The sequence below is a fragment of the Miniopterus schreibersii genome (assembly GCF_964146895.1).
Source record: "Miniopterus schreibersii genome assembly, chromosome: 19".
NCBI lineage: Eukaryota > Metazoa > Chordata > Mammalia > Chiroptera > Miniopteridae > Miniopterus > Miniopterus schreibersii.
In genome coordinates this window covers 11606273-11621288 of record NC_138119.1, presented here as the reverse complement: position 1 = coordinate 11621288, position 15016 = coordinate 11606273, and the positions used below count along the sequence as shown (strand labels likewise).

Genomic DNA, 15016 nt, shown 5'->3' with positions numbered 1-15016 from the left:
TCTCAAATCAATCAATAAAATAATAAATAAAAAGGATAGCTGATTGCCCTGGCTGGTGTGGCTCAGTTGGTTGGGTGTCGTCTCATGCACCGAGGGGTGCTGGTTAGATTCCTGGTCAGGGCATATGCCCAGGTTGCGGGCTCGATCCCCAGCAAGGGGTGTGTAGGAGGCAGCTGATAGATGTTCCACTCTCACATCGGTTTCTCTCTCTTTTCCTCTCTCTCTAAAAACCAATAATAAATAAGTAAATAAATAAAAGGGCAGCTCATGATAAATGCTGTTAAACAAATATAAAGACCCATATATACTCAGACATTTACAAATACTTCTAGCTCCCAATCCTAGATTAGACACCAGACAAAAGGATCTTTCTATTTTATTAGATTAAAAAACACAAACAAAACCAGTAGGAACTAGGGGAAAAGATGGTGAAAGAAATACAGAAAAGGGCTGGGCAAAGATTATAGATGACAAAGGGAGAAACAAGGAGAGGAAGGAGAACATTGAGAGCCCAAGTCAGGGCAGGAAACAGGTTTCCAAGGACTAAACATCTCTTCATTTGATGACAATTTTCTGGCGCAAGGCTCGAGGCCCAGAGCCAGGGAGGGGCTCAGGAGGTGGTGGGCCAGGGCCCAGGGCTGAGGCAGTGGGTGGCAGTCCATGGGCAGTGATGTACTTCTTGTAAGCCTCACGAATGATCTTGAAGGCTCGAGCAGTGGCGTAGGGTATGTCTGTAACAGGGTCACGGTATAGGGCTGGACGATGGGTAACTGGGCAGACCTCCCGAACAGGGACCTTTGGGGGCCGCACTTGGGGAAACCATTCCTCAAATGTTGCATCATCACTAAAAGTGATGAAGGTACGTGAGCAGCGAGCAGGAGGGACAACAGGTCCAGTCCCAGCACGGGGAGTCAATGCAGAAGCCGTAGGAGCAGGATCAAGCCTGAGGGAAAAGACAGAGAAAAATACAAAGAGCTGAAAGAGAAAACAACAGATAAAGAGATCAGAGAGTTAAGGAAAGAGGAAGAGGAGGCAGAGTGATGGCAACATTCTGCAAGAAACTATTAAGTGACAGATGGGAGCCCTGGCATGCGGGGCTCAGTTGGCTGGGCGTCATCCCATGCACCGAAAGGTTGTCAGTTCGATTCCCAGTCAGGGCACATACCCATGTTTCAGGTTCTATCCCTGGTCAGGGTGCATGTGGGGGGCAACCAATCGATTTTTCTCTCGCATCGATGTTTCTCTCTCTCTTCTCCCTCTTCCTTCCTCTCTCTAAAATCAGTAAAAACATAAAATATTTTTTTAAACCATGACAGATGGGAAAGAAAGCTAGGCTGGATGGAAAACAGAAAAGAGGAAGAGGCTGAAAGGGAAAGAAATAAGGAGCAGAAGGGAAGAAGAATCTGAAAGCTATCCAAGCATCAGTGAGAGCTGTGCAAGGAAAGCAAGTGAAATGGGCTGAGAGAATACAGCTAAAGAAGGGAGACATCAGTTTTCCCTTTCCCACTTGAGAGTCACTCACCCTTCCACATCGACATTCTCTTCTTTAGGGCCTGGCTCCCCCAACAGTGGCACTGTCACAGAATGGTAGGTGATTACAGGCCCAGGGCACTTCCGCTTCTTGTGAACCTGCTTCTTTTTGTCAGCCTCAAGTCGCTCATACGTCTCTTCAGGGTCAAGAAAAGGAATGAGATGGCCAGTTCCTCCTCTTCCCATGCCCCGGTTCTGCCCTACAATCTCTCAATTATCTTCCTGGCTGTCTAGTCACTGCCGAACAAGCCAATTATGAAAGTCCTCTAGTCCTCTAGCATCTTCCACCTTATAAATTTTCTGCTCGCCCCTCTTGACATCCTCTTTACTCATTTCTCAAGTCCACTTGGCTCACTCACTTAGAACTGCAGGACTTCAGAGTTGGAAGGAACCCTTTGAGGAGGAGCCTAGTCAGTTCCCCAAATACTCCCCACATTTGCCCTGTCAACTAGCTCCCATCCAAAGCAGCACATTACATCTTTAGGCATCTCTAGTCATTACAGAGGTCTTCCCTATTAAGAGCTGAAATACACTTCCTGATGACAATTTTACCTGTTATTTCCCTATTCCACTGAATGAAAGTATGACCCAAAGTAAGCATATGAAATCTGCTGTTCCCTCAATTTCTCATGTACCTCTTATGATCTGAGACTCAGAACACCCTATAAAGAAATGTTTTTGTACTGTACACAACTGTAGCACATAAACTGACGAGACTTAAAAAATGCTTTACTTTTAAGCAATTTATCTTATGAACTGACTGATTCTACTGAATTTCCAATTCTCCTGATTATTAAACTAGGCATTGCCACCCTATTTTGTGAAAAGGAAAGCAAGAGGCAAGCAGGTTAAGTAATTTGCCTGCAGTCTTATAGCAAGTGAACAGCAGAACCAGGATTTGAACTCAGTTCTATATAACTCTTACTTTACACTAAAGCACCTCAATAATACTTGTTCCTCAGAGCCTTCATAACTAACTAGTTCTTTGCTCCTTATCATTTACTATTCCCATTTTTTTCTTCAGATTTCCTTGTCCCAAATCTCCACCTTTTGAGTTCTTTAGGTCTTCCAGGTCTTAGTTTTTCTCATGTTCCTCAGCCCGTATACCCACTGTTCTCAAAACTACACACTGACCCAGTGAACGTAAGTTGAGCTCCTCTGTGATCTTGGCCTCCCTGAGCAGCTCCTCCTGGGTCAGTGGCCGCTCACAGTGGGGTCCCTTTCGCCGCCGTGACTGGCCCTGCCTTTCCTGTACACGCAGGAATGTTTGTCGAGTATGTTCAGCTGTAGATTGACGCATGGACTTCCGACCTGGGAAGGAAGTCAGAGAGGAAGAAATTAGTCCACCTCCTTTATTTTTTAATTTTAAAACTTTTTATTTGGAAATCATTTCAAACTTACAAAAAAAGTTGCAAGAATAGTACAAAGAACACCCATGAATTCTTTACCCATATCACCTACTATTAACATTTTGCCCCATTTGCATTCTGTATGTGTGTTATGTATTTTATTATTTCTGAATAATCAGAGTTAAGTTGAACCCCTAAATACTTCAGTGTAAATTTCCTAAGAATAAGGACTTTCCTTACATAATCATAGTACAGTTATCAACTTCAGTATATTTGACACTGATACAATACTTTCATCAGCACATTCCAGTATTGTCAATTGACCCAAATGTCCCCACTCACTGTCAGAGCCATCATCCTGTAGTTCTAGTGGTAGCAGTGCCTTCTCTTCTCGGGCCTTCTGAGAGCTAGCAGCTGGGGTGCTGACCTTTCGAGGCCTTAAGCTCTTGAGAGGCTCCTGGGGACAGAATGGAATCAGACACCAAGGAAAAGAGATGATGAGAAAGAAGATGAGAATCTTAAGAGAAAACGAGCACTGTAGGAAATGGGACTGGTGTGAGGAATACTGGGACCTGATGAAAGGGAGAATAGGAATTAAAGAAGTCCAAAAAACCAGGAAGTCCCCTGCACCTTATAGGCTTTGGTGACTACTCGGCGTTTCCTTCTTGGCTCTTCTGCTTCTCCATCACTGGATGGTTCATCCCCTTCATCGATGTCAAAGTCAGAGTCCACCTCATCCTCTGTGTCTGACTGATCCCCTTGATACTCATCATCTCCCGATTCCTGAGGACACAGAGAGACGAGGTTCTCACTGGCATTAGAGTCATTAACGCCCCTCAGAACAGAATCTCTTTGCTCTCTTTGATGAGGGCTGTCCCACTCTCCTTCCCATCTAGCCATTCATTTTCCTCAGGCAAGAAACCTTCCTAGCTGATGGCCTTTAGCTCTAGCACCACCCTTCCCAACATTAATTGACTGCTCTTTACCTGTAGCACACCATGTTAAGTGCTGGGGTACAAAAGGATATGTTCTGGTCTCTACCTTCAGGGGTTTTACAGTCTATTAGAGGGCAAGACATAATTATAAAAGAAAGTTGTAATACAAGGCAACATATATATATATATTTTTTAAATCCTCATCCAAGGATATTTTTTTCCTTTGCTTTTCAGAGAGAGTGGAAGGAGGAGAGAGACAGAGAAATATCGATGTGAGAGAGATACATTGATTGGTTGCCTCCTACATGCACCCTGACCAGGGCCAGGGATCAAGCCTGCTACCGAGGTATGTGCCCTTGGCCAGAATCAAACCCGGGACCCTTCAGTCCAAGAGCCAACACTCTAATCACTGAGCCAAACCGGCTAGGGCACAAGGCAACATATAAAGTATCAGATGGCCATAAAATGTTACAGGTGTTCAGAGAAGCCATACTTGTTATGGATTGGTGGCCTGGGAAGGTTTAAACAAAAAACAACACTGGGGGCAAAGGAGTTGACTGGGTGGGCACTGTGCCTCAAACATGTGGCTCTCTCTTCAATCAGTGATGCAGGCTAATGGGCTAATCTTGGTACACACACTGCCAAAGTAGGCAAATAACAGAGACAGTTGACACTCCAAGCCTGCCAGAGTTCTATCTTGCACTGATGACCATCATTTCCTCCCAATGATGTTTGTGAAAGACAACCTGGGAACACATTAATCCCCTCAGCTCTAACCTGGTATTAAGTCGTATCACCAAAGGGTAGTACTGTAGTTCAACTACACATTAGGTTAGTGCCCAATCAAAATGCTTTCAGCCCTGGCTGGTGTGGCTCAGTTGGTTACAGCATTGTCCCAAGCACCGAAGTTTGGGGTTCCATTCCTAGTCAGGGCACATACCCAGGTTTTGGGTTCGATCCCAGTCTGGGTGCATACAGAAGGCAACCCACTGATGTTTCTCTTTCCCTCCCTCTCTCTCTCTCTCTCTCTCTCTCATCAATGAAAAACATATCCTCAGGTGAGGATTAAGAAAAAAACGCTTTACTAAGTAAGTTACCAATTTACTACCATTCCTTTGGCTTTTATTAAGGGTCATTAATAGACATGATTAGATAAGAGAATGATTTTACATCATCTACCAAACCCATTACTTTATATATCTTATATAAGGAGGGGAATTCTCCCTAGGATTTATTTATTTATTTATTTATTTATTTATTTATTTATTTTTAAATATATCTGGACCCTAGGTCGACGCTCAACCGCTGAGCCACGCCCGGCCGGGCTCTCCCTAGGATTTAATGCTAACCAATTTAGTCTCTCTTAAAGAACGTATATGCTTCTTTCTTATTAAAATAAGAAATTCAGGATTTGACTGCCAGGGAGCTCACAGCTAAATTTAATATTAATTGCTATTACCATTTCAGCAGAGGATCCCGGTACTTATGATCTCTATTTTTACTGTTCTTACTTTTTGTTTATACGTACGCCTCCTTAAATCCTTTTTGGAAGCATGACGGGTGCATATTAAATAATGACTCGTAAAATGACAGGAATAGGATCATGGCTTTTGGAAGAGGGATGAGAAAGTTCTATTTTAAACTAGCTGGGTAGCGCTGTGTAAGTAATGACTCCCAATCAGTCACCATGTCCTGTGGATTCTACTGCCATAGTTTCACTTGAACCTTCCTGTTTCTTTACTCCTACTGTCCTCCTCAAACCATTCTCTTCATTACAGAGTAATCTTCTAAAGTACAAATTTCATCATCTTTTCAATACTCTGGATGAAGAGCAAAACTCCTTAACCCTAACATGGCTCACACGCCTCTACATGGTCTGGCCCATGACTACTTCCTCCATCCTTATCCATCTTTATTTTCCTTCCGGTTTGGAGAAAGAGTGGATGTGCAGGTGGAGAACCAGGACCTCAGTGCCTTTACACATTCTGCCCTTCCCCTTCCATGGAATAACCTTTCTTCTCCCCCAGTTCCCAATCCCACGGCTCTGCATCCAGCCAAGGCCTACTTTTCATACTGTCCTCAGCATAAACAACATGTCCCCCAGGGATACCCATCCTGACAACTCAGGCTCCCATGTTACCATAGCATCCTATGCTTACAACTTATTTTACTCCTTATCACAATGTTTTAAATGTTAATCCACCCCGGCCGGGCGTGGCTCAGCAGTTGAGCGTCGGCCTAGGATCCAGATCATGGTTCGATTCCCTGTCAGGGCACATGCCTGGTTGCGGGCTCGATCCCCAGTCGGGGGCGTGCAGGAGGCAGCCGATCAATGACTCTCTCATCATTGATGTTTCTCTCTCTCTCTCTCCCTCTTCCTTCCTCTCTCTGAAATCAATAAAGATATATATAAAAAAAGTTAATCCAGCTAGTTCCAAACTAGGGTCTGAAATATATAAGGACAAAGCTGTGGTGTGTTTTTTTTAATTTTTACTTTTGTTTTTTTTAATCCTCACTTGAGGATATGTTTATTGATTTTAGAGACGAAGAAAGGGAAGGAGGGTGAGAGTGAGTGAGTGAGAGACAGACAGACAGACAGACAGGCATCAATGTGAGAGAGAAACATCAATAGGTTGCCTCCCCCATGCACCCAGACCAGGGATCCACCTCGCAGCCTAGATATGTGCCCTGACCGGGAATGCAGCCAGTAACCTTTTGGTGTGGGGGACAATGTTCCAACCAACTGAACCACCCCGCCAGGTCAAAGCTGTGTTAATATTGTTTTCCTAGAGCGTATCACAATTAATGGCTTGCTCTAGGTGTTCCACATGTTTAAAGAATGGACAGATTCAATACAAATTTAACAAATGCCAACCCAATCCAGGCACTGGACTAGGCACTTGTATACTGTTGAACAAAACTCACTATCTCCAACCTAAAAAGCTTACAAACTAATACGAAAATATAAATAAGTAAGCAAACCAAATCTAATTACAAAGTGAAATGTTCTGTGAAGGAAATAAATGACACTTTTTAGGACAGTCAAGGAAGGGTTATCTAAAGAGACGTTTACACTGAGATGTTAAAGCTGAAAAAGGAGTAGGCTAAGCCCCTCTATTTTGGAGAGTGGGCCAACGGGTATACATGCGTGACTACGACATGACACGCGCGTTAGACGTCAGAAGTGCGGTGAGAGCTGTAACCAGAGAAGTACACGGTAGGTTTCCACCTTACTCTGGGGTGCCCCCAGAGAGCTTCTCTATCCCTGCCCCGTCCAGGGCTCTCGTCCTTCTGGGACTCCACTGTATCTCCCTCCCCCGCCAATCCCGCCACCCTCGACTCGCTCACCCTTCGCCCACCCCGTCTTGAGTACCAACTGCCAGGGCGCCTCTCTATTCCCCGCCCCGTTCTTTGTCCGAGGTTTCTCCCTTCAGGACTCCCCTTAGCTTCCTCCCCACCCTCTTCCTGGGCCCGGGTCTTGCCTCCGTGAAACCCCCATAAGTCGTCTGGTAGAACTCATCTTCCTCTTCGGCCTCCAGGAGCCCAGAAAGCCGGTTCCCCGCAGTCTTCCGGGGGGCCCGACCCCCAGCCAAACTCATACCGCCTACCGAGACTGCGCCGCCACCAGCGGCCCCTCACCCAGCGCTGTTCTCGGAGCTCGGCGCTCGACACCACCACCTGCGGGTGGCAGGCGGCAGCGGAAGCCGGCCGTCTCCAGGCAGAAGCAGCAGAGCGTCGAGGGGCTCGTAGTCCCGCCCCCTAAACTGGCTTTGCTCCTCAGCCCCGCCCACTCGCGGAGCTCCCAGCCCTGACTCGTGCTCTGCTGCGTTGTGGAAATTCCACACGGTGACGCTATCCTACTACCTTAAGTTCAGAATTTGGGCGTGAACAAATTTGCATTTAGAAGAGGCCGGTCTCCCTCTCCACCAGCCCGTTTTTCACTCTGCTACCAATAGGACTCTGAAAACCCAGACTTTGTTACTCTTCCGCTTAAAAATCTTTAATGGCTCTCAATCATCTGCAGGATAAAGTCCAAAACCCTTGGGGCAGAATAGAAGTGTCCTTAAGGGCAGTCTTAGCGCCAGCTAAGAGTTGGAGTTTGAATCTAGAGGTTCTAGCTGTTTAACTTTGGACACGTAGCTTTACATCTCTCTCTGAGGTTTTCTCTTCTGAAGGTTGTTGAGAAGATTAAGAGATGTAATCCTTTTAAACTGCTTCGCATTGTATTTAGTACACACATAGATGTTTAATAGGTGATGACTATTAACGTGGCACTCAAGAGCCTTCATAATTTAGCCTCTCCCTGCCTTTTTAGCCTCACCTCCTGCCACATCATTCTATTCTACCATCACTTCCCTAACATCCAATTCGCTGTCATGCCTCCATGCTGTTCCTTCTTCTTAGAATTCCTTTCCTTTCTTATTTACTTGGCATAGTTCTAATTCTATAGGACAATGAAGTCTTCCTGCACATTCATTCTTCTCTTCGCAGCACAGTTCTCATAACCATGGAGATCACACCTTCTTGATTCTCTAGAATAGTTCCAACCTGAAATAGTCTGTGGTATTGTCAAGCCTCTGTGTTAATGTTTCTTCCAATAAAAAAAATATTTTTATTGATTTTTAGAGAGAGAGAAACATACATCTAAGAGTGGAACATCTATCGGTGGCCTCTTGCACGCCCCCTCTGGGAATCAAGTCCAAAACCTCGGCTTGTGGTCTGACCAGAGAATTGAACTCCAATCCTTCTGTGCACAACTGGGCCACACTAGCCAGGACTCTTCCCATTTTTTATTCAGAAAGTATGGTTGTCAAACCACAGCACTTATACATACTCTATGATGGCACCTATTATGTTTTATTCTAATGATTTATGTGTCTGTCTCTCTCACTACACTGCGGTCTTTTTGAGGGCAGGGACTTTATCTGTGTATACCAGCAACTCTCATAGTGCCAGGGACAGATATCATTGGGGGTAGATAATGGTAATTTAATTAATGACTAATTGAATGATTAAATACCCATCCTCTTATTTTACCTCTACATTCATCTTGGCAGCCCCTAGCCCCTCCATTCTGACCTTAGGAACTGTTTTAAGACGTGAAGTTCACTTTAATAAAGCTGTATGTGTGTGTGTGGCCCTATTTTGAGATCATCAGATTGCCCCTCTTTTCCAAAGTCTACATTGGTGAACTCCCTTTTCCATTTCCCTTGCACCAAGCCAACATGTCCTGCTCTGCCCCTGCTTCCACACCCTGTGACGTCACCGAAGTTCTGCTATGCCAGGAATGTTACTGGGCAAGAGTGGCTCCATGACTCAGAGCACACCAGAGATTGAGTGGGAGTGGGAGTAGAGACAAGGTTTAGGGAGAAAAGATGGGAGATACCACTAGCCCAACTTTTTGAATTTTGCCTTCATTCATTCATATACTCAAGAGATATGTATTGGGCACCTACTCTGTACCAGGCACCATTCTAGATCCTTGAGATATAAAAATGGATAAGATATAATCTTTGCCCTATAATGTTCACAGTCTTGTGAGGGAGACTGACATAATACAAGGTGGTAGGAAGTAACAGTAGCCATATTTTGGTCCATAAAAGAGAAACAAAGAACTGAAAGAAGCTGCAAAATACAGATCTTTTCTTTTGGGATGATTCATAGATCAAATCTCAGGGAGAAACCCCCCATTTGACCAACTGCCATAGTGAGTCAATTATTGGTCCATTTCCAGTTTCTAAATCAGAAACAACTTTACCTCTACGCTGATTTATTTTTTTAAACTTTTAAAAAATATATTTTAGAGAGAGACATCGATTTGTTGCTTCACTTGTTTGTGCATTTATTGGTTGATTCTTTTTTTTTTTTAATGTATCTTTATTGATTTCAGAGAGAAGAAGGGAGAGGGAGAGAGAGAGATAGAAACATCAATGATGAGAGTCATCAATTGGCTGCCTCCTGCCCGCATCTCCTGGATCCTAGGTCCACCCTCTACTGCTGAGCCACGCCCAGCTGGGCTACAGCTGACTTTTATTTTATTATTATTTTTTTATTATTATTATTAAATATCTTTATTGATTTCAGAGAGAGGAAGGGAGAGGGAGACAGAAACATCAATGATGAGAGTCATCGATCGGCTGCAGCCCGCAACACGGGCATGTGCCCTGACCGGGAATCGAACCCTGATCGCCTGGATCCTCCGTCGATGCTCAACCACTGAGCCACGCCCGGCTGGGCTACAGCTGACTTTTAAAGTAACTCAGAAAATGGTAGCAACTCCATGCCTTTTATGGAAACAAAGATAGTTTATCCAACAAATATTTATTAAATATCTATCAGCCAAATCCTATGCTAGATAGTGTGTGCCCACATGTCTAGTTTTTGTACTGTTTAGTTGGTGGGGGGAAGTGTAGGTACAGGCAATCATAAAATACTTCAGTGCTACACAATTCCATTGCCATGAAATCACAAATGCAATCCAATCAGTGGAAGTTTGTCTACCCTTCAGTAGCCAAAGGAGTATGAATATTCCAGCAGGTGGCAGCAGGGAAACAATTATTTTAGATCTTAATGAGGGAGAGGTAGAAGGCAGTGGTTAGTGCCTAGGGATATTTTCTGGCCCTTGAGGTCCTAGGTTCCTTTTTGAGGACTCAGAAAGAATCAGAGAATAACCAGGTCACCTTGGGGGCTACCAAGCCTAGGATTTTTTTCCATTCCTCTTCATTTATTCATTCCACAAATAATTATCGAGGTCCTACTATGTACAAAGTCACATCACTTGAGTAGCTTGAAGATACAAGAGTGAACCAAGGCCCGCCTGCTCCCAGTGAGGGCACATGCCCAGGTTGTGGGCTGGATCCCCAGTAGGGGTCATGCAGGAGGCTGGGGATCAATGACTCATCACTGATGTTTCTCTTTCTCTCCCTCTCCCTTCCTCTCTCTGAAATCAATAAAAACACATTAAAAAAAAAAGTGAATCAAACGCAGTGGTTGCTCTCTGGCAGTTCATTCTCCTCAGAGAAAGACAGGTCTTCAGATCCCCACCAGAGTTCACAACCTCCAGGGTACTTTGTTAAAAATGAGCAGGGTTAGTGCGAAGACTACACTAGAAAGAGAATTTCTCTGTGTGTCTCCATGCCCTTTGGAACATAGATAACAGAGTTAGAGGCTAAGGGCCTGGATCATGGGAAGCTTGTAATATGGCCTGGTCATCTTCCTTTTTTTTTTTTTTTAAAAAAAAATATCTTTATTGATTTCAGAGAGAAGGGAGAAGGAGAGAGATAGAAACATCAATGATGAGAGTCATTGATTGCCTGCCTCCTGCACGCCCCCTACTGGGGATCCAGCCAGCAACCCCCGCATGTGTCCTGACCGGAATCAAACGCCTGTCATCCTGGATCATAGGTCCATGTTCAACCGCTGAGCCATGCCCGGACAGGCGCATCTTCCCTTTTGACACTGTGCCCAGCATTGAGCTTGAGGCAAAGTGTTCATCTATTTCAAATGTCATTCAGAGGAGGGCAAGACTTGCATGCACGTTAAACTAAATAGTAAACACGGCAGTTAGAGCCGGAAGGATACTTGGTGGCATGGGCTATTGGTGGCGATATTTGACTGCTTAAAGTCTCTGACTTGACACCAGTGACTCTGTAGGGAGTTCTTCCCTGAGCTGTAAAATTGAGAGGGCCCGCCGAACTAACTCAAAATGAACTTAGGCAACGCATTCTGGTTCTTTGAAAGAGCCGAACTAAATTGACTCCACCGAGCCACCATAGGGGCTGTCCGCGGACCTGGGCACATGTATTCCACCCCGGGATTCGTTAAGCCACGCCGGACCTGCATCATGTGACCAGGAGTAGGCCTCTCGATTGGCTTTGCTTCTCTCAGGGCCTCCCTCCCCCACATTGAGTGGGATGGAACGGTAGGTTGGGCGCATGCGCAGTGCCTGGATTTCGCTGGCCGCCCGGAGTGGAGCGGCAGGGTTGGGCGATAAACAGGCTGTGGCTAGGAGTAGGGGGAGCGAGCGTTCGCTCTGCCGGGACTTCTCACGCCCCCTTTATTGCTTTAGGTGTGGTTTGGTCCAGACGCGGGGTCCAGCAGCCGGCTTGAGCCTATTCCTTGGTGAAAGGGAACAGTAGCTCCCGCGGGAAGCGGTTAAAGTTGCAGAAAGGGTGCGAGACGTGGATTGTCCCCATGCCAGCCAAGTGGTGCAGCCCTGAGCTGGTCCGGGAGCCTGCCCGACGTCGCTGAGAGAGGCCTCGGAGGAGGCGGGAAGGTGGCTGTCAGAACGCAGTGTTTGTGAACAGAGTGGGAAAGATTCGACTCCGAGAAGAGGAAGAGCCCGATTGAAAGGGAGTGAGGCCGCTGAGGGGGAGGGGGCTGCCAAGATGGCGTCGGCCTCTGGGCAGTCGGCGGTCGGGTTTTCGTCCATGGATCCCGGGGTTTCTACCTGCACCTCATCCTCAGGTAATCAGGGCGGAGGGTAGACCAGGGGGCTGATGACGGCTGTACGGAGAGAGCAAGAGCGAGACCTGGGAGGGCACCTGTAGCTGGGGATGTCAATAGAGTTGCTGGTAAAGAACACATAGGGTTGGGCTTTTAAATAGCAGGGCTTTCTGAGTGGGCAGGGGAGTCTGAGGAAAAGATGGATTTATTGAGGAAAGGGAAGCTGTCAAAAACGTTGACGGAGTTGAGGACTTTAAGTAGTAGGGTCCGGAAGAGGTGGAGATTGACGGTGGGGGTAGGAAGGGAACAGCAGGGTAACCGAAGGGAGTAAAGTAAATGGAGGCCTTATAAATAGAGAGGAATTACTTAGTGTGAGAGGCAGGTAGAATCCTAGTTGGTTGTGAGGTTAATTGAAAATGTGGAAGAGAAGCCATGGGACTTAAACGGAATTGAAGGGACGCTTTTGATAGCTGGGGAGTTTAGGGAATTGGGAGTTTTGTTGGGGGTGGGAGTTGATGGGGACATCTTTTCCCTTGGACACTCCCCCTAATGCGTCATTCCTTCTCACTTCGTGCCCCCGCCCTCCCCCTCCCCCGCGCTCGCTCGCACAGACACATATTTTATCAAACGTCCTCCCTTGTTGACTCCTATCTCTAGACTGATCAACTTTCGGACGGAATGGGCAGTATTGAAGGGAGCCTGAAAAATGTGGGAAATTAGGGTTAAAATACCCCCAAAATAGATGGAGGAGGTGGGATAATTAAGTCGTCTGGAGTTGCAGTAGAGGCTGAGAGGGGTGATGTTGGGAATTAGGCCTGAGTAAGATGGAGGGGGGCGGGGGGTGGCCCTGAGTGCTGTGGGGGAATATTGCATAATAGGAAATGGACTGGAAGAATGCTTAGTCGGTATCAGGAAATTGGCACTTGGAGAATGGAGCCAGGCACTATAGCTCAAAGTATTTAGAAACTATTGAAGTTTGAGAGAGGTCTTTGGAGCCCACAAGAAAAGCAACAGATTGTGTGTAGGAGGGAAAATGTGTGGTGTTGGGATGTGTGTGTGGGGAGTTTGAGTCAGAAACTGTTCTAGAGCTTCCATCAGAAATGTCTGGTGTTCCATAGTGACTGTTGCTTCGACACTGAACAGGATGGGCTACCATATGTTGGATGCTTTACTTGAGATGCTGACATTTCCTTACACCTGGGATTGAATCCTTGCCATTTTGAATTGGCTAAGGAGAGGATTCCACCTTTCATATTCCAGCTCAGATGAGCTAATACTGGTCACAAATATCTTTTTCATAAGCTGCAGTTTTATTTATGTACATCTATTTTTAGTTCTTTGAGAGGTGATTTTTGCCTTTCCTGTAAAGGCATTAGAGAGCCAAAACAACTCATGTTGCATCTAAGTGTAAAGAAGGGTAAAGTAAAATGACAGATTTTTTTTATTTGGCAGGTTCTTAATTTAAATCCTCTTTTCCCCTCCTCCAGTGCAAGAAAGAAGAATGGTCATGTGTAATCCTTAAACTTCTTAACTATTAAGTTGCGTATTTTCTCTTAGAAACGAGGTTAATCATCTTTTAAAAAAATTTTATTTTAACCAGAGTGATCTTAAAAACCATGTGTTTATATCCTAAAATTTGACTCAGCCTCTAGCTCATGGAAGTATTGGCTAGGTGGACAGATTTAGGAGTAAAAGGAAGTATTTCTTTGTCACTTACTGATACATCTTCTTTTCCATCTCTACTACTTTAGATAGTCCTGTCTTTTTTAGTATTTACTTATTGATTTTAGAGAGAGAGGAAGGGGGAAAGAGAGAAGAACATCAATTTGTTGTTCCACTTCTTTATGCATTCATTGGTTGATTCTTGTGTGTGCCCTGACCGTGGATCAAACCCACAACCTTGGCGTTTTGGGATAACACTCTACCTGGCCAGGGCAGTCATGTCTTTTTTAGATGTCACTATTTGATGTTTTTGTATGTTTTCTGCCAGATCCTAGGGCTTGCAGTTAGTAATTCAGGTTGTATAAATGTTTTTTCCTATTTTGTCTTCACCAGAAAGTCAAATATTAGGTTTCAGTGGACTTCACAGCACCTTGACTCCTATGTTGATATCTGAAGTCAAGGTGTAAAAATGTCCAACATAAATACCTTTAGAGTCCTTTTTTGTACTTTTGTTTCTTACACCCACCTTCTCTGCTTCTTTGACAAATACTGAAACTGTTGGATTAAGAAATTAAGAAAAATTCTGTTCATAAATATTCCTCAAAATATTATGGGATTATTGTATGCAAATATGCAATGTTGACTTTTTTCCTGCAATGTTGACTTTTTGCGTATCTGCATTTTCACCTAGGTTTGGGCTTAGTAAATTTAATACAACATTTCAAAGATATGTTTTTGAAGAGTATAGGATGTTTGATTCTGATGTAAAAGAGGCTATTAAGAATCAGTTTTATTTGTGGTTAGAGGAGAGTGGTGCTCTGTCTGGATAGTACCTGGAGAAATAGGACATTGGCACATTGGCAGGAATAAGTGATGGTTTATGATTTCCTAAATTGTTAAAACCTAGAAGGCTAGCTTTGTAGAAATTCAAAGTAGGGGTGTGTGTGTGTTTTAACTATTCTAAAACCAACTTATTGTTCTTAGGTGTTTAGCTGAACTCACTTAAATTTTGGTGAAACTCTGAACCCTAAAACTAAAAGCAAGATTGCCTGGCATTGCTGAAAATGGGTACAAAATAAGAATGTCAGGATTCAG

At 44.7% G+C, this 15016-nt stretch overlaps 2 protein-coding genes across 10 annotated transcripts in view; one reads left to right on the top strand and one right to left on the bottom strand.

Annotated features, from left to right (window-relative positions):
* Positions 1 to 360: 360 nt before the first annotated feature.
* VPS72 (vacuolar protein sorting 72 homolog) lies at positions 361 to 7500 on the bottom strand. The gene is made up of 6 exons (XM_081121965.1): positions 7297 to 7500; positions 3510 to 3662; positions 3222 to 3336; positions 2665 to 2841; positions 1523 to 1667; positions 361 to 943 (listed from the first exon to the last, which is right to left on the bottom strand). Exons 1-6 carry the CDS (start codon positions 7411 to 7413, stop codon positions 556 to 558), a joined length of 1095 nt encoding a protein of 364 aa, XP_080978091.1. The 5' UTR covers positions 7414 to 7500; the 3' UTR covers positions 361 to 555.
* Positions 7501 to 11714: 4214 nt separating this feature from the next.
* The window catches only part of PIP5K1A (phosphatidylinositol-4-phosphate 5-kinase type 1 alpha), a 37656-nt gene continuing 34354 nt past the window's right edge, over positions 11715 to 15016 (top strand). For 6 of the 9 annotated variants that reach the window (XR_013997723.1, XM_081121499.1, XM_081121497.1 and 3 more), the window contains exon 1: positions 11780 to 12280. Coding sequence is in view for 7 of the 9 variants with exons in the window: in XM_081121499.1 (XP_080977625.1) it covers positions 12202 to 12280 (79 nt within the window). In the remaining 2 variants the exon portion in view is untranslated. Of the gene's footprint in view, positions 11736 to 11771; positions 12281 to 15016 lie in introns of those variants that run through there. The other 3 variants (XM_081121495.1, XM_081121498.1, XR_013997724.1) reach the window with 3 other exon arrangements.